Source organism: Monodelphis domestica, chromosome 5 (assembly GCF_027887165.1).
Source record: "Monodelphis domestica isolate mMonDom1 chromosome 5, mMonDom1.pri, whole genome shotgun sequence".
Taxonomy (NCBI): domain Eukaryota; kingdom Metazoa; phylum Chordata; class Mammalia; order Didelphimorphia; family Didelphidae; genus Monodelphis; species Monodelphis domestica.
The window spans coordinates 31,461,825-31,485,695 of record NC_077231.1 but is presented as its reverse complement, the minus strand read 5'-3'; the positions used below and the strand labels follow the sequence as shown (position 1 = coordinate 31,485,695).

The 23,871-nt window shown below is 41.7% G+C and overlaps 1 protein-coding gene across 2 annotated transcripts in view; it reads left to right on the top strand.

Moving 5' to 3' along the window:
• The window catches only part of SP1 (Sp1 transcription factor), an 82,017-nt gene extending 62,925 nt beyond the window's left edge, over nt 1–19,092 (top strand). For both annotated transcript variants that reach the window (XM_056798120.1, XM_056798121.1), the window contains exons 4-6: nt 11,442–11,610; nt 12,057–12,256; nt 13,534–19,092. In XM_056798120.1, the coding sequence (XP_056654098.1) occupies nt 11,442–11,610; nt 12,057–12,256; nt 13,534–13,847 (683 nt within the window). In that variant the 3' untranslated portion in view covers nt 13,848–19,092. The remainder of the gene's footprint in view (nt 1–11,441; nt 11,611–12,056; nt 12,257–13,533) is intronic.
• Nucleotides 19,093–23,871: the final 4,779 nt, after the last annotated feature.

Here is a 23,871-nt window from a genome sequence, read left to right as displayed (position 1 = left end):
GGAATCCAACTATTGCATTGAGTTTCTAGAAGAAGGGATAAATTTTAGAACTCTTAATTCTTCTGGGCCTTCTTTTGGAGGGGTGTATGACTGAACTTAAAGTGATATCTCTCATTTCTTTTCCCTCTAGCCAACTCTGTTGAATTTATCCAGTTTCTTGATGGTTGAGTATAAAAGAAAGTCGGAGGAGAATAGTAGACTAGGAGTTTTTTGCTACCAGGTAACCTGATATGTTAATGAGTTACACTTCAAATATAGTTGAGTCAATGTTTTGTAACTCTACTTTTGTTTCTTTAAGATGAAGTGGAGGGAACTTTAGCAATAGGTTAGTCCCTTTTGCATATTTCTAGTCACATCCATTTCCCCAAAGCCAGGATGCTGAGGAAATATATAACATGGAAAAAACCCCAAAATTGAATTTTCCATAGACCTAGTTGTCTTTATTTTTTCAGCTGAATAGGTTTTACTTTCTTGAAGCTATTATCACTTACTGTGGCTAAGATTATATTGAGTCTTCTAGTAAAGAATGTTAATGCTGCAAGAGAATTCCAGCTATCATTTGTCTAGGACAGCCTCTTTATTTTATAATTTAGGAAACAGGCCCAGGGAGGAAGAGTTAACTTGCCCTGTGTTACAAGGTTAGTATGTGTTTAAGCTGGGACTCAAACCCTTGGTCTCCTGACTCTAAGTACCACATTTTTTATTGCTAGATCCCTTTACTGTAATGTAGAAACCAACTTTCTGAATATGCTTTGGAAACATTCCCCTCTTACCTTGTATCACAAAGATAATGTAGAAACTATCATCTTCTGACCTCATTGGAGTACTTCCTTTTTAACCTGTTCTTAATTGTTGTAATGTTGCTGCTTTGAAGACATTAAATAGTTAATTTATAGTCGATGAAGCTAAGTGGTATAGAAGTTAATGTCAGTGTTAAATTATAAGAATCTGAGTATCAAACCCTATCTCAGTGCCTTAGGGAGAAATTGAGATGTTTTATACTTTTACAGCCTAGTAAGGATGGAAATGTGTATATAAAATCAAAGATTAATTTGATTTGTTTTTCCCAAAGAGGCTGTCACCAAGGTGGAATATACCCTCCAATCACATGGATATTTAATACAAATCATTTTAACATTTATTTAATTTAAACAAAAAGAAGTCATTACAAGTAGTTCAGAAGAATGTTACAGGGCTTAAGATATATGGTTATAGGATAGGAAGGGCTAAAATGTGGAAAAGGAATTTTCAGGATGGAGAAAATGGAAGGAAAGGGAAAAAACTGAGTTTTGCTATTTTATTTTATTTTTTGAACATCAAAATGAATATTCCAATCTTAACTAGATAGGTAATTTAAAAGAATCTGTTCCTCTTTGGACTCATAAATAGCACAAGGCACAGTGTTAAGATAGCTAACTTACTTCCCATGTTTTCCAAACATAAATACAACTCTGACTTAAAAAGCCTTCAGTTTTTTTTGTGTTTGTTTTTACTCAGGGCCTGGTTTTGTCAAGCAGCCATTTTTCAGTCCTTTTTTTGTTGGAATGAACTTTTTAAACTCTTAAACTTACGTTGAAAAATTGGTTTATCATTCTAAACCCCCCATCATCTATCCTTTGGAGACACTGACACCTGCTGGAGAAAGCCAGTTTGACTAACTCACTGCCAGTCATCACCTGATTCTTACTGAAAACTTCATTTTTGGACCCTTCTATGTATTTTAAAAGTTTTCATTCATAGTCTTCTTTTTTGTTTTATCTCACCTCATTAATTTTCTACCATTCCACACCCCACTCACAGTACTACTAAAAAAGAACAAATAAAAGCTTTCCCTTAACAGATAAGTAGGGTCACACAAGACAAGTTTGTCACTCCTCTGCCAAGAAGTAGAAAACATGATATATCTTCAGTCTTCTGGGTTTATTGTTGGTCATTACGTGGATCATTGTTCTTAAATATTTCACTTTTTCTGTATGATGTTGTAGATGTATAATTTGTTTTCCTCGTTTTACTCTGCATCAGTTCATATGTGTTTTCCCAGGTTTCTCTGAATCTGTTCCTTTTTAAACCCTTACCTTCCATCTTAGAATCCATACTCTGTATTGGTTCCAAAGCAGAAGAGTGGTAAGGGATAAGCAATGGGCTAAGTGACTTGCCCAGGGTCACACAGGTAGGAAGTGTCAGAGGTCATATTTGAACCTAGGCATGCCACAGACCTTCTCTTAAAATCTACACTATCTTCCTTCCAAGGCAGAAGAGTGGTAAGGACTAGGCAGCTCTGGTTAAGTGACTTGCCCAGAGTCACACAGCAAGGCAGTGTCTATGGTCAGATTTGAATCTAGGACCTCCTACCCAAAGGTCTGGCTGTCTCTCCATTGAGCCACCTCACTGTCCCTGTTCTTATACATTTGAATAAATGTTCTATATATCCTAGATATCAGACTTTAATTAGAGAAATAAGCTATATAAGTTGTTGTGGTTTTTTTCCCAGTTAACTTTTTTTTTAAACCCTTACCTTCTATCTTGGAATCAATACTGTGTATTGGTTCCTAGGGTCACACAGATTGAGGCCCGTTTTGAACCCAGGACCTCCCCTCTCTAGGCCTGGCTCTCAATCCACTGAACCACCCAGCTGCCCTCCCTCCTCCCCCCAGTTAACTCTTAATAGTAGACTGGGCTTTGCACAGAAACAGTTTTCTATAATCAAAATTGACCATTTTATCTCCTATTTCTTGCTATTCTTCTTTGGTCTAGAACATTTTCTTTATTCATAGTTGCTAAAGATATCTCTTTGAAGGGTAAAGTCAAGAAAACCCATCTTCCTGGGTTCAAATATGACCTTAGACACTTTACTAGCTGTGTGACCCTAAGCAAGTCATTTAATCCTGCTTGCCTCTGTTTCCTCATCAGTAAACACATCTATAGACACAACTGAACACTGCTAGGCCACTTTTCCCTATTGTCATTATTTCCCTTTTATTCTTGATCTACTGTTACTCCAGGTGAATTTTGTCATGGTATTGAGTCTGCTTTAAATGATATTGTCATTTTTATTATTGACAAAGTCCAATCATGCAATAAATATATTTTCAATCATTTAGGTTTGATTGCAAAGACTATTTTGTATTTATCCTCTATATACTTATGTCCTGCTAGGTGGACACTCAGATATTTTATACATTGGGTGTTGTTCAGTAGTTTCAGTTGTGTCTGACGCTTTGTGACCCAATCTGGGGTTTTCTGGGCTGGGCAAAGATACTCCAAGTGGTTTGCCATTTCCTTCTCCATCTCATTTTACAGTGAGGAAACACGAGGTAAACAGGGTTAAATGACTTGGCCAAGGGCACATGACTAGTAAGTATCTGAGGCCAAATTTAAATTTAGAAAGATGTCTTCCCTCTACTTCACTCTACTGTGCCACCTAGCTGCCACGTTGTATGGTTATTTTGAATGAAATTCTTTTCCTCTCTTCTGGCTGGGTTTTATTGGTATACAGAAAGGCTAGTAATTTATATAGATTTATTTTACATAATTTTATTTTACTGAAGTTACTTTTCCAATTATATTTTTTAGTTGAATCTGTAAGCAAACCTAAAATCTGTAAGAAGTGGTGATTTTATTTTTCCTATGTTCATTCTTTTTCTCTCAATTTATTTTTTGCCTTTTTGCCATGGCTGTTATTTCTAGAATTATAGTGAATAATACTGATGATAGTGGACATTTGTACTTTACGTCTAATCTTATTGGAAAGACCTCAGGCATTTCTTCATTACAGATAAATCTAGTTCTTTGTTTTAGATAGATCTGATTTACCGAACTAAGAACTCCATCCCCATCTTTCCATCTTCTTTACCATTAAGTGGTATATACATTTTTTTAAAAACTTTTACTATCTTAGAATCAATAGTTTGCATTGGTTCCAATTCAGAAGAGTGGTAAGGGCTAGGAAAGGGGGTTAAATGACTCGCCCAGGGTCACCCAGCTAGCAAGTGTCTTGAGGCCTGATTTGAACCTAGGACCTCCCCTCTCTAGGCCTGGCTCTCAATCCACTGCCCTCAGTGGTATATTTTGTTAAAAGGATTTTCGCTTTCTATTGATAGAATTATGATTTTATTGTTTTTGTTAATGTGATTTATTATAATTAATAGTTTTTCTAATATTGGAATAATCTTACATAATTATTATAAAGCCAATCTGGTCATAGTACACATGATATTTAAAATATATTGTTAAAGCCTTGGTGATGTTATTTTGTGGTTTTTCTCTGTTTTGTCCTCTGGTTTAGGTATCTGGACTTCGTCTTATAGCATTTGGTGTAGGACCTTGCCATTCTCTAGTTTCATAAACAATTTATATAATATTGGAATTTTTCAATGTTTGATAGGATTGTAAACTCACTTTTCTTTAATTACTGGAAATGCCGTCTCCCCCCACCCCCCATCTTTTTCTTTACTCTAAAAGCAAACAATATAAAACTTAAATCATAGCCAATCTCTGTGTTTGCATATTACTTAACACTTTGTGTTCTTTGAAGATAGTGGAATTTGGAAGAGACCTCTTTCTTCTCTCATGTGAACCTAGGAACACCATCTTTTGCCCTTCATTTAATTACCTGTCTGATATTCTCTTTATTCCTGGTTTGCATTTCAAAATTTTTACTTAGTTTTGATCTTATCGGGAATGCTTACAAATTTTGTACTTGAGGTTTCCTCTTTTTTTCCTCTCTAGGATGCTATACTATTGTGGAGGTAAATTGATTGTAAGCTGTTGTCTTTTTTAGGAGGATATTGAGTGTATTCCTTGATTTTCTTAACTTTTTAGAGGTTGGTTGCTGTGTCTTATATATTGCACACAGTTGTTCCTTGGTGCTTGGACTTTTTCTTCTGGTGCTTATGGTATTTTTTATTTTAAACTTTGAAACTGAGGATATTGGCTCTGACAATCATGGGTGTTTTCATTTGGGGGGTTTTGAGGAGGAATTGGTGGGTTTTTTTCTGTTTAAGAATAGAGCTGGGCAGTTTTCTGTCGTGATTTCATGAAATACAGTATCCAAGTCTTTGGGTCATGGTTTTCATGGGCTTGAGTGATTCTTTAATATCTTTTTTTTTTTTAACCTTTTTTGATAGGTCATTTTCTTGTATTAGATGAGCATTTTTCATTTTTTTTTTCCAATCTTTAAATGTATTAAAATAACATTCTCTTCAAATCATTGAGTTTTGTTTCAGGCAAGTTTTTAGCTTATGCACTGGTTTGTATAGGCTTTTCCATCTCTACTCTAAGCTATTTATTCTCTGTCCATTTTTTCCTCCAGAATTCTTATTTTCATATTGAATTTAATTTTTTTAATCTCTTGATTTTATTTCTTTCATCCATTTTTAGAGAACTTGTAGACAGACCATTTTCACTTCCCTCAGACTGTTATTTGCTATAGAATGAATGACTTTCCATTGGTGTTTGTCCCTTGGGCTTCTATTATTATTTCATGTTATTGTTTATATTATTATTTCTCAGGTTTCTTCTTTTTACTCATAATTTCTCTGGTGTAGACCCCTCAGCACTTGCAAGCTTTAGGTCTGGTCATTGGCTTACCCTTGCCCAAGCCCTTCCTAACCTTCATTGGCTTCTGGCAGGCCTTTTGTGCTGTTCCTCCTGAGTGAAGAGTCTGGTGGAGGTGGCAGAAGCAGGTGCTGGGGAGCACTTAGAGCTGGTTAGACATGGAAGAAGCCACAGTCATCCGTTGTACCGTGAGCCATCACCAGTTGACTTTGACTGAGAGGGAGTGTGAGTCAAAAGCTATCACCAGTGATAGCAAGTATGTAGGGCAACCAACTAACTATTCCTATAGGTCCACAGCTGCTCTTAGTAATAATAAATAAGCTTAAGACAGAGCTTCTCCGATGAGGTGCTGGGCCTTTGCGACATCTCTTTTGGTTTTTCGTTTCACTTTTTTTGCTTTTGCTTTTGCCTCTATTTTGCATTGAGGAGGTGGGGTGTAGAGGGTGGTTTTGACTGTGTTGCCTCCAGTGAATGACTGCTACTCCTCTGGAATTCTGCTGTAAAATGAGTTACAAACAAAGTGATGGAGCTGGTACAGTGCTATATGTATTTTAATTCATTCCTTGCAGAAATTGGATTCCTTTAATGTTCGTGAGCGTACCTGATGGCTGTGATGGCCCTTTGGGGAAGAACATTAGGAAACCAGACTTTGCAGCCATTTTGCTGTTTTCCCTGTAATCTTCCTAGATCCTTCCCTTATCTGTGGTGTTTTTTACAAGGTCCTTCTTGGAATGTAGCATGTTTGACTCAGTCTAACCCAGCCTAGTAGTCTTCCTTGGAAGTTCATGGCTTTGGCACATTTTGTCATTTCAAGTAAGTATGGGTAATGTCTATAGCCTGATGCTAGAGGTGGGCTGAGCAAAGCTGTCATTAAATTGTGCCTTTGACTTACTAGCTTTTTTCATCATGTTAAGATGATTCTTTAATCTTTTTCAGTCTTTAACCAATACTGCATTTAAAGATATAACCATTCTCTTTCTGCAATAGTTATTAAAGGGAATTGGAAACAGTTCATTTGGTGCCTTGCTTGCATTTCACACACACACACACACACCCCATCTTTAAATGAATTAAATAGCAATTTAATGCTCTCCCAAACAAAAGCATGAAAGGACTGTGATTCGCAATTATATGACCTAATCACCTGACTTCTTGTCTGTTCTGTGTGAAAAAGAAAGGAAAGGGGAATAGAGATCTCCACTGGATTCAGAAGTTCATAATTATGTTTAAGTAAAACAGGGGAAGATTATTTCCTTTAAATTATAAAGGTTGTCAGAAGATGGAGCAGAGGAAACTGAGAAAAAAAGGAATTGGTTCTGCCTACCTTCTCAGGTAGTAAGGCTTTGGACCGATCTGGAGAAGTTGGTTTGTTCGTCTTCTGCATTCCTCCTAACTAAAGATCCAAAGTAGACAGAGTTCTGCAAACACGTGGAAAACTTTTCTTCTCCAATGAAGTTTTTGCTCATCTATCCATGACTTGCCCTAGCTGCAAATCTCTTGAGCCACGTATGCTTATTTCAAGGACAAGCTCTATATCACCATAAGGGGGAGCCATTATTCATTTGCAAAGCCATTTCTGAGCTAATTTAAAAGACTAATTAATAATATTTTTCTAATACCTGGGGTTGGGGGCAAGTTTCCATTTATTCAAAAGTGTATTAAGTTTTCAAATCTAAAAACAAAATTCATTTAGATTGTGTGTTGTTGTTTTATGTGCCCTGCAGCACTCAGAGGAGAGGGTTGCTTGCTTAGTGGCAGCTTGGTCACAAAATCAAAAAAATGTTAGGCGTCGTATTCCAAAAGTCCGAGAATGCTGAGTATGGTCGCTAGGAAAACCCGAGCCCCATACAAGAGGGCAGGCTAATTGTGAAGAGGTCTCCAGGTCAGTGGCAGAATCACAATAGACCTTACCTTCCTCATTCCATTTTTTGAAAAGCCAAGAGAGCAGGCCAGAACATTAGTCATTGGTGTTTACTTGTAGAAATATCAACTGGGTCCCTGATTTGGTCCTAAGCTATCCTAAGTGCCTGAACACAATGAAAGAAAGAGCCTGATTTCAGGGAAGGAATACTAACTAGATAACTAGGTCTAGGCTCTGCCTTGCTTCTGCCATTAACTCATTTAGTAACTTTGGGGCAAGGTACTTGTCATAGAATTTTCATGTTAGAAAAAGACCTCCCAGATCATCCAGTATGAATTCCTTCTGAGGTAGCCTCTTCCGGTGCTAATCTTATCTAGTCTTTGTGAGAGCTGTGATTGGCCAACAGTAAGTCATGTGTATGTGTTTTAGTAGGAGTTATTCATAACATGCTAGTCACTGGGCTTAAGCAACATGAGGCAAATGGATGCCTCTCAGACTATGGCATGAATTGACCTTTCTGGGCCTTGATTTCCATGTCTGTAAAATGTATGGTGGGACTAAAGGATCCCTTGGGTTCTTTTTAATTTATTTTTTAAACCCTTACCTTCCATCTTAGAATCAATACTGTGTATTGGTTCCAAAGCAGAGGAGAGGTAGGCAATGGAGGTTAAGTGACTTGTCCAGGGTTGACACAGCTGGGAAGTATCTGAGATCAGATTTGAATCCAGGAACTCCTGTCTCAATCCACTGAGTCACCCAGCTGCCCTCTCCTTAGGTTCTTTTTAGTATTAATATTCTGTGACTTTTTTTCCCCCTCTAATTTAAGAAAATGTCATCCAGCCTTAGAAGCTGCCAGGTATTTGTTAGAACATTATGTCCTGCCTGGATTGACTAGTTCAGAAATTGTAATGAATTCTCACAAATTTGGTCTTAAGTTGTAAGTGATATTAAGTAGCACAATATATCCATCACATCCACATAGCCTGGATAATTTCTTCTCTGCCATGGTACAGTGCACATGGTAGGAGCTTTATCAACAAAAGCAATCAACCCTAAATTGTGATCTCCTGTGTGTTTGTAGTTGTGGAGTGTTGTCACTAATGTCATCTCCTTCTTCCCTTCTCTGGGCCAGGATATTTTTCTCTATAGAACCACAGTATTACTTACCTTCTAAGAGAACGGTGTCTGAAGTTTCTTCTTAAAATCTCCCACCTTCTGTTGTAACCCAGCCCTGGAGAATGTTATAGTGTTAGAAGTGGAAAAGTTAGAGGGTGGCTCCTGTGGCTTTAAAGATGAAAGAAAAACAAATTGAAAGTAAAAGAAATAATTAGAAGCAGGAGCTATTGTTTTTATTTTTCTGTGTTGTGACTATGGTTTTTAGAATGAAATCTCTTTCTCTAAGAAAGCTTTTTTTCTGTTTCTGATGCAGTAAGTTGCATAAGCAGTGATTAGATTATCATTGCTTTCAATTAACTAGTTCCTTGGAAGTAGGTGTCCTTCCACAAGTTCCTGGTGTACTTGCGGGAGGGCGTATTCTTTGGGAGATACAAAGATAAAGACAAGACATGATGTTTGCTTGTTCTGTAAAGCGGTTTGGATTTATAAAGTATTCCAGAAAAGAAAGTATCATTAAAGGAATTTATTCTGTCTTTCTGTTTTCCGCCATCATCAATCATGGTGCATGTTCTTAGAATTTGGGAATTGCCTTGAGATTTGGGGAACATTGGGTGTATTGCTTAAGGATTCTCTAGAGCATCTAGAATTTTAACAGGAGGTGTGTATATAGCTGTCATCCAAGTAGCCTTTGCAGTATTTTGGAAATCAGTAAAAAGGAAAGCATCAGGATACTGTAGGAGGAATTCCTGGCCAGGTGTGAGTTGAACCTAGACCAGGAGTTTTTCGCTTCCATTGTGACCTTAGACCCCTGGAGCAGTCAGTGATGAAAGCTATAGAACTTGCCTCAAAAGCTTGTTTTTAAATACATACAATATAATACACAGTATTACAAAGAAAACATCATATTGAGATAGTTATCAAAATATTAAAGGAAGATGGTGAAGCAAGTTCACATATACCAGGTTAAGAACATCTAGCCATGATGATGTCTGGGTGCCGACCTAGAGATTCCATGAATTTGGAAGGGGTAAATAAGTAGTGACTTGAGGGCAGATGTTGTGGTATTATGTATTGGATGACACTTGAGCAAATCTGCTTAGAACAGAACGGAAAAGAACAAACATTGGAGAGGAGGAGTTTAAGCCTAGGATGAAGGAGGATAGTAAGAGCAGCAATTTTACTTGAATACAAATACTAAACCAACAAAGGAACAGGATCCAAAAAGGTCTTCAGAGGTCAGAGAGTCACCTGAAAATAACTAGATAGCATTCAGGAAGGGCAAATTGTCTCAGTTTTAAATTCAGATGAAAACAATGAGCTAGGGCTTAGAAGACGTGGCTAAACACTAGTTCAGGTAAAGAGGCAGGAGGGGTACAGGCATGACCAGGAGGCTTGAAAAACTAGGCCCCCTGAAGCTACCTTGGAAGAAGTACATGTCAGAACCCAAGAAGCAGTGAAGAGGGATGGAAGAAGTGCCCACTATGTGCCAGCACTGGACCAGGCAAAAAAGGAAGACCCAGGTTTCACCGGCCTCAGACACTTAACTAGCTGTTCGTGGGCACAAATCACCTCTGTTCGCCTCTGTTTCCTCAGCGGTAAAAGGAGGATAATAATAGCACCCACCTCATAGGCTGCTTGTGAGGATCAAATGAAATCATTGTGGAGTGCTCAGCCCAGGGCCTGGCCCGTCCTAAGCACTTTTATAAATGTTAGCTCTTAGTCGTTGTTTAAGGACATGCAAACTGTGTCTCCTTCCCCCCAACTCTGTCTCTCCCTCTCCCTCCCTCCATGGGAGGAGGTCCTGGCAGGTCGCTGGGATTCCAGGAAGCCCAGGTAGTGAATTCTAGGCAGGGCACAAAGGAGATTTGCCAGGCCATGAGATGCTTGAAGGGCATTCCTGCTGCTCAGTTTCTGTGGGATCCTACAGCTACTAGGCAACCATTGGAATTTCTTCAGCTGGGAATGATGTGGTCAGGCCTGCGCTTTAGAAATGTGCTTTTAGCACCTCTGTGTAGGATGGCTTGAAGAGAGTAGAGGCAGGAAGGCCTCGTCAGAGGTTTTTGTGACAGTCTAGAAGTGGTGGGAGCTGTGGCAGTGGAGAGCAGCGGAGGCTGGAGCAGTTGACAGCCGATGAGATATGTGGGAAGAAGAGCAAGGGGTCGTGGATGACTGGGGCCCTTATCAGAAACAGGGATGTTAGGAATAAAAGTGGGTGTGTGTGGGGGGGTGGGTGTGGGGGTGGGTGTGTGTGTGTGTGGGGGTGGGTGAGTGAGTTCTCTTTTGGACAGCTTTTAGTCAGTAAATGACCTGGGGCTGAATCTTAGACCAGGTGGGAATCATTTATCTAGAGATGACCATTGGACCCATTGGGGAGAGAGAGAAGGTAGAAAAGAAGAGGGCTCAGAAGAGCCTGCTAGTGAACGAGCAGGGTCAGGTTATAGAGACTTAAGTAAACAGTAAACAGCGTGGGAGCAGAATTCCCAACTCGGGCTTTTGGAGGAATTAAAACAGAAAGAAAGACCAGATTAATGTTACTAAACTTGAAATATTTGAAGGGCGGTTTTGTGAACAATGGGTAGGCTTTCTTTTGTTTTACCTGCAGTTTGTCATATCGCCCTCCTAGACTTAATCTTTACAATGGAGGGACATTTTTAGTGTGCTAGTTTAGGGCTAGTTTGGTTGAATGGGCTGTTTTGTGATTTCCTCCTCACCACCAAGCAGGGCCTGAACTTTAAGGTTTCTCATTCTGCAACTCTGAGCTTTCAAAAACTGGGTAACTGGGAGGATTTTTAATAAAACCCAGAATTAAGTGAGGAATGTGTTATCATGAATTCAAGGGAGTTCAAATGTTGCTAAGGTTGTAGCTAATGTTGTGATAACAGGATTGAATTCTTTTTCTCTCTTGCAGGGGACCATGGGGCTCAACTTGGCCTTCATGGCGCTAGTGGTGATGGAATGCACGATGACACAGCTGGGGGGGTAGAAGGAGAATCCAGCTCAGACCCTCAACCCCAGCCTGGTCGGAGGACACGACGGGAGGCTTGCACCTGCCCCTATTGTAAAGACAGCGAAGGGAGGTAAGTCATCTTCCTGAAATGTCCAAATAATTACCTTGTTATTATCCCATTTCATAGCTGAGGAGACTGAGGCAGATAAAAGTTTAGTGACTTGTGCAGCCAGGAAGAATGTGAGACTGGATTTGAGCCCAGGTCTTCCTGACTCCAGGTCCAGGACTCTGCATGGGGTCCCCAAGCTGCCCCACTGAGATTGAGTAAGGCAAATAGGACAGTAAGAAATCTGACATCCAAAGGAAAATGGGGGCAAGCGGCAAGCACTCATGATTTCAAATCTTATTTGTTTCCTGGGGTAAAGATATTAGGAAAAGCCCTGGTGCTCCCTAGGCTGTGTGATTTCTCAGGGTTTCTATGTGTAAAGGCTGGCATGCACAAGTGGGGGGGACAGGGGGGTCATGTTATTCCTATCTCAGAAGGTATTGACAGTTGGTGAATGTGCTCTCTGACAGGGGCTCTGGGGATCCTGGGAAAAAGAAACAACATATCTGCCACATGCCAGGTTGTGGCAAAGTTTATGGCAAGACCTCCCACCTTCGGGCACACCTACGATGGCACACAGGCGAGAGGCCCTTTGTCTGCTCTTGGATGTACTGTGGAAAACGCTTCACCCGCTCAGATGAGCTTCAACGGCACAAGCGCACACACACAGGTATGGGAGCACCAGCCAAGGGGGCCAGAATGGACCCCAAGGGCTGTCAGTGGGCCAAAACCAGGTTCTGAACCAGACACCTACTGCTCCAAGATCCATTCTGCCCCAACATTAGACAAAGTCTTTGGTGAACTTAGTGTCTAGTGGGAAAAACAGAAACTACACATAGACTCTACTGATGAACCTAGTCACCACCTTCCAGTTTTAATATGAGTACCTCAGAACAAAGTATGACTGAACTTAATTAGAAATTAATTAGAAAGTTTTGTCTTTGAAAAGAGGATGCTTGATGGGAAAGGGAGAAAAATATAATAGGAGAATAGAACAAAAAAAGCAAAAGGCACCAATATGACTTCAAAAAACCTACTCTAGAGCAAACTTGACTGTTTGGGCCAGTTCATGTAGAAGAGAAGTTAAGACTTTTTATGAATGCTTTCAAGTGTAGAATGAGGACCAGGGGCTTCAAGTTACAGATTTGGAGGCGTTGTAATGACAAGCTCCCTAACAAGTTGTTCAAAAGTGGAGGCTGCTTTGGGATGTGATGGGTTCCCATTTCGAAAGGTCTTCAAGGAAGGAGATCCATAGATCTAGATCTGAGGGTATTAGAGAGGAGGAGGTAGGTTAGACCAGGGGACCTTGGTTTTAGAAGTAATCGAAAGACCTCTGATCCCTTTTTCCTTCTCTTCTGTTCCCAGCCCTCTCCCAACAGGTCCATCTTGCCAAGGCTCTGCTTCTCCCCTCCTCTGCAAAAAATATCAAATAAAGGATTTGTTCTGGTGCTTGTGTTTCTCCTCCCCATCACTATTTGTACTAGGATGATTCCTCTAGGGCCATGAGGGTGAACCTATGGCATGTGTGCAGGAGGGGGTTGCCTTCCCCCTCTCATCACTCACCCCTCTGCTCAGCAGTCCAATGGGGGTGCTTCCTCCCTCCCCTGTCTGGGGTAAGGGGGCAGCTCACATGAGGCATGAGCACTCGATCTCTAAAAGGTTCGTCATCACTACTCTGGGAGCTGCTGGTTACTTTTATCTCACAGAAGGGCCTAATGGCCAGATGCTCTGGTAGAAACTTTAGAGATTTAATAGCATCCTTTTTTGGGCAAAAAACAGACACCTCCTGGAGAATAGCACAGGCTAGCTTTACAAATTTGACAAAACCTTCTGGGATCGTCTTAGCAGGCACCCCTAACATGTTTTAAGGCTAGAGACTAGGTGAGGTTCCTGTTCCTTTAGCTGGCCCTCTTTACCTACTTACCCTGCTTCTCTCCTTTCATCCAGGTGAGAAGAAGTTTGCCTGCCCTGAATGCCCCAAACGCTTCATGAGGAGTGACCACTTGTCAAAGCACATCAAGACCCACCAGAATAAAAAAGGAGGCCCAGGAGTGGCCCTGAGCGTAGGCACCATGCCCCTGGACAGCGGGGCGGGCTCAGAGGGTAGTGGCACTCCCACTCCTTCTGCCCTCATTACCACCAACATGGTAGCAATGGAAGCTATCTGCCCAGAAGGCATTGCCCGACTCGCTAACAGTGGCATCAACGTCATGCAGGTAGCCGACCTGCAGTCCATCAATATCAGTGGCAATGGCTTCTGAGATTGGGCGCCCAGTGCCAGAGACACGGGCTTTACCCATAAAGCCTGGGGTACAAGGTAGCATGGGTCCAAGAGACATGTGGGAGAGGGAGCCAAGAGGTATTGAAGGTACACAGCAATGGGAAGTGTGGGAGATGAGGTGGAACCCTGGTACCCCTCCGGGATGGGCGCTTGAGGGAGAGCTGGTGATGTGACCCCGCCAGCCACCCTCCAAGGAGCGTTTGTCCCCAGACGGTTTCCTTTTAAAATTCTTTCCCCAACCTCTCCCCTTTTCTGCTTTACTTATCTTAAACCTCCCCCATGATGGATCCTTCCCCTTCCCCCTTCCTTAAAGCCATCATGCCTTGATAAATATATATATGATCATTGAAATACTTTTTAACAAAAGACAGATTCTATATTATATATATGTGTATATATAAAGTATATAAAAGACATTCACAATGGGGAGTAGGCTCAGAGGGAGGCGGAGGAAGAACATCCTGTGACCAAAATACCGTGGTCCGTTTTAGAGTAATGCCTTATCTCCTTGTGGCTGGGCCTTGGCCTGGCATGCCAGGCCTTTCTGCAGATGCTGTCCTGACCTCCCACAAGATTAAGCATTCATATACTCTGCTTTTAGGTTTTATATATATATGGGTTTTTTTTTCCTTCATTTTGTCATTTTAATTGGGAGCAGCTTTCTGTACTACCTTTCTCAATTATACCCTTTCAGTCTCCTGCCCCACTCCTCACTCCTTTTCCCTCCTTCTACCTGATCATTTATTGTTTATCTTTTAGATGATGTTCTTTGGTCCTGACAGTAGAATGGGGGAAAGAAGCCTTGGGCCACTGCCTTCAGTGGCAGAGTCAGAGAGCCAGAGAAACTACTGATGGAGGCATTCCCCTCACTTTCTCCCTCCCTGGAGTCAGAGAGTTCGGAGTTAGAGGCAGGGCCTTTTGTCATCTTCAAGCATCCAGGATCTGGTGGTTCTAGGAAAAAGGACAGTAGGCCATAGAGAGGTGATGGGATTGTACAAGCCATGTGGGACACTGAAAGATGGCAATAGGTGAGGAGTGGAACGGGAATGAACAATGGACTTGAATCCCGAGCCTCAGGGGGGTTAGTGGGATATAGAGTCTGATTTGATTCACTTGCTTTAGCTTCTAGTTGGTTTTTCTTCAAGCCTGGACTTCATGCTGCCTGAAAAAGGGCACAGTCCTTTTGTAGAACTTCTCCAGAGATTTCTTTCTGACTCCATTCCTAAGGATTGTCACAATTTGATGTTTTCTCCCCAATTTCCATCCTTCAGAATATCTGGGGACAAAAGAAGGATTGTTCTGGGAGGCAGGAAATTATTGGGAGGTTAAAAGAACTTTTCCCCCCTTGTTCTATTACCTGCTTTGGGAGATGGTAGGGATAATGCCTCAGAAGAGACCAGTGGGGGCACCAAGTGTCCTTAGAAACAAAATCCTCCCGTTTTCTTTTGGTCCATTTCTGGAGGAGAGTCCAGGAAGCTCTTGGTTCATTTGTCACTAAGAGATCCAAAAGCAACTAGAATTGGCCCCAAGGCCCAGCCACTAAAGCCTTGTGTTTTGACCATTTGGTTTCTCATCAGGGAGCTTTTCACCCACTGTGAGCAAGATGTAGAAATGAATGTGTCTGTGTGGATCTGTTGGGTTGGAGGATAGGTTTCTGTTAGCCACTATTAAAGCAGACCTGCAATAAATGAGAATTACCCTGAGCTGAGAGCACTAGTGGATGAAGAGTGAGTGTGATTGTGTGTGTATGTGTGTTCATGTCTACATACATGTAAAAGAAATTATATTTGAAATTGTTGAAAAGAATCAAAAAGCTCTAGAATCAAAACACCTGCAGTCCCCTTTCATAGAAACCCGTTTTAATCTGTACACTTGAGTGTGTCCCTGAGATCTCTTCTTTACTTTGGAACAAGGCAAGTGAAGGGGTCCGAAAACCTACGAAACTCCTTCTGCACTTTGTGAGGGGAAATGATTATATATATGCGTATGAACGTGAAAACAGTATCCCAGTCCATAAGCAGAGGCCTAGACCTTTTCATAAATTGTCTTTTTACTGTTGCTACAAATAGATGATGCTGTGATTCTGCCTTATATTTTATATAAAATCCAGCAAGATTAGGGTTTTGGTGTTTGTTTGTTTTTTTAACCTGAAACTCAATGACTGTTAATATCTTAAAGATTAACTTGAAGCATGTTCAGCTCCATTCTGTGAGGACATATGCTGTTTTCAAAACTCAGGAATCATTTGCAAGGATCTTAGTAACCTAAGATTGTTTCCCAGACCAAATCCTGTTTATGCTGAAACAAAGGAATTTGTGCTCCAGCCTACCATCCCATCCCTTCTTCCCTACCTCTCCCCCTCCTCCCCCAGGAGAGGACTCAACAGATTCTTTCAGTGTAGATTCATAATCATGTACTCTTGGATCCGTTAAAGGAATGGGGCTGGACACCCCAAAGAATACGTCAAGCTTTTGTTGGTATAACTGGGCAAGGCACGGTCTCCTCCCCTAGGAATGTGAGATTAGGGGGAAACAGATTGCATGCTGCTCCTAGGGGCAATGGAGCCTTGGGAGAAGGTATTTAGAGGTAGGTTCTTCATTGAGTTAGAGGGTTATGGATTTACTCCTTCTTGAAAAGGATATATTGTCATTGCCTTGGATCAATTTACAGCAGACCCATCTTTCCCTTTGTCCTGCCTTCTACCCACCAAGGAAGTTCCAGGGATGTTGCTTGGCCCATGAGCTCCTGAGAGTTGCCCTTGGCAGCTTGAGTCCCCCAGACTCCACAATAGGGAGCAGTGAGGAGCCCTGGCCCTTTTCTGAAGGTCCATCAGAGAGTAAATCAGCTGTCAGGTAGACTGATCCTGAGACTCGGCTCCGCTCCCCCCTGAGGTGTGGGATGATTTTTGTTTTTGTCACGACCAATCCTGTTTTGGTGTGGGGGTCAGGATACAGTAAAAGTGCTTGTTCCCTTGCCCAGCCTCTGTACCTTTTAGCTCCCTCCCTTGTTCCCCCAAACAGTAAGGTACCCCATACTATCTTTTCAAGGACCTTCTAGCTGTCCTAGTCCACCCTGACCTGTGGGTTCTGAAGAGTTTGAGCAGTTTGATAGAAATTCCAGAGCCCAGCCCAAACCTGAATAAACAGCCTCCTCCTCCCCCCCCCCTCCCATCACCTCCAACCAACCAACCAACTCACTTCAGGAAATACAGAAGGAATGGACATGGGGCTTAGGAGCGGGGGAGGGTTGGGTACAAAAGCTGTAAATGAATATGGCCGATTTATTTCTATATATATTTTTTTGCTTTTGTATATCTTCTATAGGAAACTTTAAGCGTTGTATTTTTTAACAAATCTGAGAAAGCACTATAAACCGCAGGTATCTGACTTTCAGAATATATTTTGTATTGTTAATATCTTCACATTGTGAATACTGGAAGCTGCAGATCTTTGCTGAAATGCAATAAATTTATATACCTTTTGGTGGGGTGCAGGTGTTGGAGGGACCTTGGTGGGGTGCTAGTCAGGTCCCTGTCATGCTCTGGGGGAGCCTAGGTGCTACTTGATCAAAGTTTCCACCCAGCTAAAATCATCCCTGGGGCCTTTCAGGCCCTGGGAGAAGTTACAAAGCACTTGGAGATGCAGGTGCCAAAAAAAAAATGAGGGTGGTCACTGCCTAGAGTGGGACCCCTTCAATTCGATCCCTCCCCTGGGCTGGGAAGCCTCTGCTAATGGAAAGTAGACGGAGAAATCTGTTTCATCTCTCTTGGAAGAGAGGTTAGTTTGTCAGGGGATGAAAGGTGGCAGCAGTAGCCTTGGGAAGGGGGAGGAGGATGGGGCATTCAGCCAAGCCCGGAAAAGGTTGCCTTTGAAAACTGCTGATAAAATATGGGCAGGTTATTACTTTTTGTCTGGGAGCCCAAACTCTCCCTGGTGCCTCTCTTGGCTCTACTCCCGGGCCACAGACCTCTTCCAAGGAGGACGAGCAGATCAGCTCTGAGGTTGATTAGCTTTCTTTTCTCTGTTCTCCTCTGAACACCAGCACCCAGGCACTAGCTAAGGTCACAGGGCAGAAATAAGTTGCCTTAAGCTTAAATTCTCTCCTATTTCTTGCTCGAGCTTTAATTCCCTGGCTCATTTCCCTCACTCCAGGCTGAGCATTGACCCAGTTCTTCAGCACCAAATCATTTCCCCCAGCCCTGTCGCTCACTCTCCACAAAACTTGTATAAGAGAAGGGAGTTGGGAGACGGGCTGGACAGCCCAGAGAGGGAGGCCGTATGGCTTTGGTGACCGAAGTCTGGCTATTGTGCAGGGTGACTTGACGCTTTTCTCTTTTTCCCTGTCCCCAGACAGCCTTAGCATTCAGTGATTAGGGAATTCTAGAGATTATAGGATATCGGAAGTCTGGCTTTCCCCCACATTCTTCTTGGTCTTCCCTTCTCAGGATCAGAGGGAGAGATCAGTCACAGGCAAGGAAGGGTAGGCCTGGGGATGAACAAGGAATTGAATCTCTTCTGGTTCCCCTGGGTGTGAGGGAAAGGGTTCTGTTTGCCTGGGTTTGCCCCTCTGATGCTCAGAAATGCTACTGTGCCTTCTTCCTGGGGAGCAGGAAGCGGGCTCCAGCTACCTAGCTCTTCTTCCATCCGGTACCTGGCTTCCCCCACCTACAGCTAGGCCTGAATCCCGGGGCCGGGGGAAAGTTGGGGGAGGATTTCCTGAGACAGGCTTTTGATAGTTGTCCCAGGATGGCCTGCTTCTTCATGAGTCTCCGTCTTCTCCAAGAAGGCCGAGACCCAACTTCTTGTGCCTAAAACTTTAGATGATATTTTTTTTTATCTCCTAACACTGGTAATAACCAGTCACCACACAACTGCCTTTAAAAAAAATCTCAATATCATGCTGTTTCTGTTGGTTTCCAACAGATTCCCACCCGAGCTCAATGGGGAAATATGGTTTTAAGTTCTCTTTCTGTATTTCATCTAGAACTCCTGCCTTTTGTTATTGGTTATTTCCTCTTCTCTTGCCTCTTATCTCTTGTCCCATCAGTCTTTTCTCCCTTTTGCTCAGATGTCTTTCGTCTCATTTTCTTGTCTCTTTCCCCTTGTTCTTGTCTGGGTTGGGTGGGGTGGGGGAGGGAATTTTTTTTTTTGCCTTTTTGTACAAAGATTAGTTTCAATGTAGTCTGTAGCTCCTTTGTAAACCAATTAAAAATTTTTTAATAAAAAGCCATGTCTCTGTATGTGGAGGAGTGAGTTGAATGGGGTACTGAATGGATTTTCTCATCCAGCGACTTCTGGTTTTGAATAACAGAGTTTACTGCACATTAACTAATCTGGCTGACTTGCCCTTTTTCGCCCCTAATTTTACTTGGGCAGGCTTTAATGGTGATCATATGTCTATTTCAGGATTCCATAACTTAAAGAAAATATGCAAAGGAAAAGTTCAACTTTGGCCATGTAAATAATGAGGCCAGATTTAAGTTACTCGGACCATCATAGACCTGGGCCATTGAGAGACCTCTTTATTGTCAAAGGGAGGGAGTGATAAAATGGTCCTTTGTTTTCTGCTCCAAACAATTGCTATTTCCCCTCCAAAAGACAGTAAGTTTTGTCTCCATGCTGGACTTAAGAAACCTGAATCCTGCGGATTCTCAGTTGAGCTGGGGGTGCTGGCCATCCCCCAACCCCTCATTTTAAACTCATTGCTCCACCACTCAGCTTAGCTCTGACCTTCCAGCAGAGACGGACCGCCTGTCCCCACACGATTTGAGGACGGAGTGGAATGGACTTGAAGTTTAATTTGCCAGTTTGATCCTGAACGTGTGACTTGGCAGCCTATCAAAGAATCTGACCTGCGGTGAAGGCCTCAATTGGTGAGACCCCTACACATTGCTAGCAAGGAAATAGGATAGGCGGCATTCATCCTCACCGTAATATCCCCCCTACCTTCTGCTGCCTTTCACCAAGCCCGGTCAGCCGAGGCCCCCCCCAAGAACGATGGTGGATGAGGAGTCCGGTTACCTGTTTGGGGGATCCTTGTGTTTGAGAGCCCATTTCCAGTGACCGGAGAAGCCAACTTTGTCCAGGTTACAGAAATGGCCCAACCCCGCCACCTCATTGTCAGGAAGTTAAAATGTGCCCTTTGGCAGCATCTGCCCACTGGATCTGTACCTCGGGCTATGAGCAGAAGGCGTGCCCTTTTCCACTTGAGAGCCTTCAAATGCCTCAAGACTGGACGCCCTCCCCAAGTCATCTGTGTGCTAAACAGCCCCAATTTACACACGGGACCTTCTTGAACCCTTTCACATTCTGATTGTCTTCTGGACTCAATTCTTATCCCTATGGCTTCCAGAATTGAGAACATTGCACCAGACGATCCGACGGGACAGCTCACTCCCTGCGTTATGGATGTCATGCCAAAGATTCCATTACTTTCTGATTCATGTTGAATTCCCTAAAATAACTAGATCCTGTTTAGATGAACTTGCCTTAGCCGACCTATCCTCTTGTGTATGTGGAGATGCTTTTGTAGGACTTTATATTTCTCTCCTATATTCCATCTTGCTAAATTGGGTCCATAATGGCCTGTTGAGATCTCGGCCGGGAGGAGGGAATCTTGCCATCTAGCATATTGCCCATCTCTGCTTGGTGTTGTCTGTAAATCTGATAGCATGCTGGAGGGGAGAGGCCCAGGCCTCTCATTTTAGAAATTCAATTCAACAAACATCAAATACCATACTGGCTACTCAGAACACAAACTTTTTTTTAAATTTTAATCCAAATGGTAAAGGAAGGAAAGTGGTACAAGCCAGCCAAGGGGCAGTTCAGTGGCTCAGTCAATAGTGCCAGACTAGCATTGAGAGATGGAGAACCCTGTAGCTCAGAGCAGAGATCAATATGTATTCTTGGGAGTCTTCTGAAAACTAGTGGAGATCACCGAGGAAGAGAGAATTGAAGAGAGAAGAGGGTTGAAAACTGAGCTTGGGAATTCCTACCTGGAATATCCTGGAGGAAAAAAATGAACCAGAGAAACCAACTTATCTTCTAATAAACAATCATCCTAAAGAGGAAAGATGTTTCCACCATATTGAAAGCTGCAGAAGGCAGTGAGGTGGCTCAATGGATGTCTCAAATCTGGCCTCTGACCTGGGTGACCTGAGCAAGTCACATAACCCTGTTTGCCTCAGTTTCCTCATCTGTAAAATGAGCTAGAGAAGGAAATGACAAACCACCCCAGAATATTGCCCCAAAAAATCTCCAAATGGAGTAATGAAGAGTTGGACATAAGATCATACAGTTAATTGGGGAGATAAGACACATAACATACTTGGAAAGCCCTCCTTTGGTCTCACTTGGCCAATTAACCAATTTTCTCTGCAGTGGCAGGTTGGATTCCCAAAATGGTGGCTGCTTGTAGCACTAGCTCATGAGCCCCCACTAGTGTATTTCCCTTTAATCAACCAACAGACTCTGTTTTTAAGCAAACTCGACATAGTGCTTTTATTAACCATGATTTTAAGAGCCTTTTCCCCAATTCCAGATCACTGTCTCCCCCAAATATATACAGAGCACATAGGAGGAAGGTGCATGTATGGTAGTAGTCAGGTCTTCATCTGCTTCCAATCCTTTTCCACAACCTCTTAAAATGGATATTTCTCCATTTTCTTTTTTTAATTTTATATATCACCCTTTTAAAAATTTTTTATTTTCTCCCCAATTACATGTAAAAATGGTTTCTAACATTTTAAGGAGAATTTTGAATCTCAAATTTTTTCCATCTCTATTCTTCCATTTTCTATCATTTAATCTTTCTATTCTTTCCATACTAAAGCCTGAGATGGACATTTGAAGCCTTTTACAATCTGGCTGCAGCCTTTTGCAGGCTAATATTTCACATGCTTTGGGCTGAACCCAACTCATGTCACTCCCCTGGTCGTTTCTGTTTGATATTGGAAGTTCAACAGTTAACAAAAGCATATATTTACTCAGCCACAGAAGAAGAATTCATTGAAAACACCCTAAGTGGATTCATCTGAGTGAAGCCGAATCCAACTCCACTAATGTAGCATCAGAGAGCTCCTGTGACTGTTTCTATTTAGCGGAGATACGAATTGAGACAATAGCTAAGACAAACCAAAAATCAACCGCATTTCTCTGTAAAAATAAACCCCAAAAAGCAATCATAGAAAGAGAAACCCATTCCCAAAAAAACCCACAAAACTCATAAATGATTCAGACAATCCTCTCTCCCTCTCTGTTGGAATGTCTCCACCCCACCAGCCTTCCAGAAGAAAGCATTTAGAGTCGATAAAAAGTCTACACCTAAACTAACCATTCTCCCTTTAGTCTTATCTAAACAGACCAGAGTTCAAATTTGACCTCAGGCATTTGTTAGGTGTGTGACCCTGGGTAAGTCATTTAACCCTGTTTGCCTCCCTTGCTTATCTATAAAATGAGCTGGAAATGACAAACCACTTTAGTCTCTGTCAAGAAAACTCCAAATGTGGTGCGGAAAAGTCTGACACAACTGAAAAACAAATAATCTTTAGTCTTAACAGAGCCACTGCTGATTGGGGAGAAATGGGGGGGGAAAATCCTTCCCCACTGGTAGTTGTATCTTTCCTTTGGAGCTATAAAATAATAATAATAATAATAATAATAGCTAGACTTCTATAGCCAGGCATTGTGCTAAGCACTTTCCCTATTCGATCTCATTGGATCCCAAATGTATGTGTGTTGATTCAGTTACAAAGTGCTCCTTAAAGAATTGCAGAACAACTTAAATTAGAGCCAGAACACTGTTCAGGGCTCAAGATTGGGTTGTGCTGATAGTAATGATGATAACGGCAGCACCACCAAAGTTAATTTGTATCTTTGATGCTCTACCATTCACACGATCTAAAGGACACGTGAAATAATAACAAAATTCATTCTCATGAAAAGACCTAAATCAGGAGAAATTATGACAAGAAGTGTAGTGAAGAGAGGCGGATTCAGAACCCAAACTATATCCTAAAGCAGCAGCCATCAAAACCAGCTGATATTAACTAAAAAACAGAGCAACACATCAATGAAATAGACCAGAGAAGATGAAATTGACCAGAATCCCCGTGTTCAGGAGGCCAGGAAAGGCGTTCTTTACTTAGAAAACTGCAAGGAAAACTAGGCAACAACCTAGATTAGGAGGGAACACGGGGTTCCACAAAATACAAGATCTTCATGTTAATAAGAGAAATGAGGAGATCATAAATGTAGCAACCAACGGGCAGATGCTTTCTTAGCCAAACAAGGAGTAGAGGCAATTACCAGGGATAAAAGAGAGTTTTGAACTACAGGAAATGAAAGAAGTTCTGCAAAACCAAACAAAAACAATGCATTCAGGAGAAAAAAAAGAAGAGAGCTCATGTGGCAGGAGGAATCTTTGCATCAAAAGAGTTTGGCATCCAAGATATAGAAATCATAGAATGTATGTAAGTCTGTGCATTATGCACACATCTACATGATCGTATGTGTGTATATGTATGCAAACCTATTTTTTCTAGAGATATGCATATTTATTGACATGCATTCTGAAAGTCATTTTCCAATAGATAAATTATCAACGGATATGAAAAAAACCTCAAAAGAAAAATTACAAAGTATTCACAAACACATGAAAGAAGGCTCCAAATGAAGGGTGTAGAGGACCTTGTTCAAATCCGGCCTCAGACACTCCCTAGCTTTATGACCTTGGGTAAATCACTTACCCCCAATTAGCCCTCTTCTGCCTTAGAATAGAGATTCTAAGATAGAAGACAAGCTTTGTTTGTTTTTGGTTTTGTTTTTTAATCAAGAGAAGGTAAGTCCAAACAACTTGGAGGCTTTACCTCACCCTACACTTGGGCAAAGATGACAAAGGAGAAATAATAGGAAGCATCATGGGAAAATGGGTATTGTTGGTGGAGCTATGATTCAGTATAAACATTTTGGGGAGCAATTTGGAATTATGCATTTAAAGTCACTAAA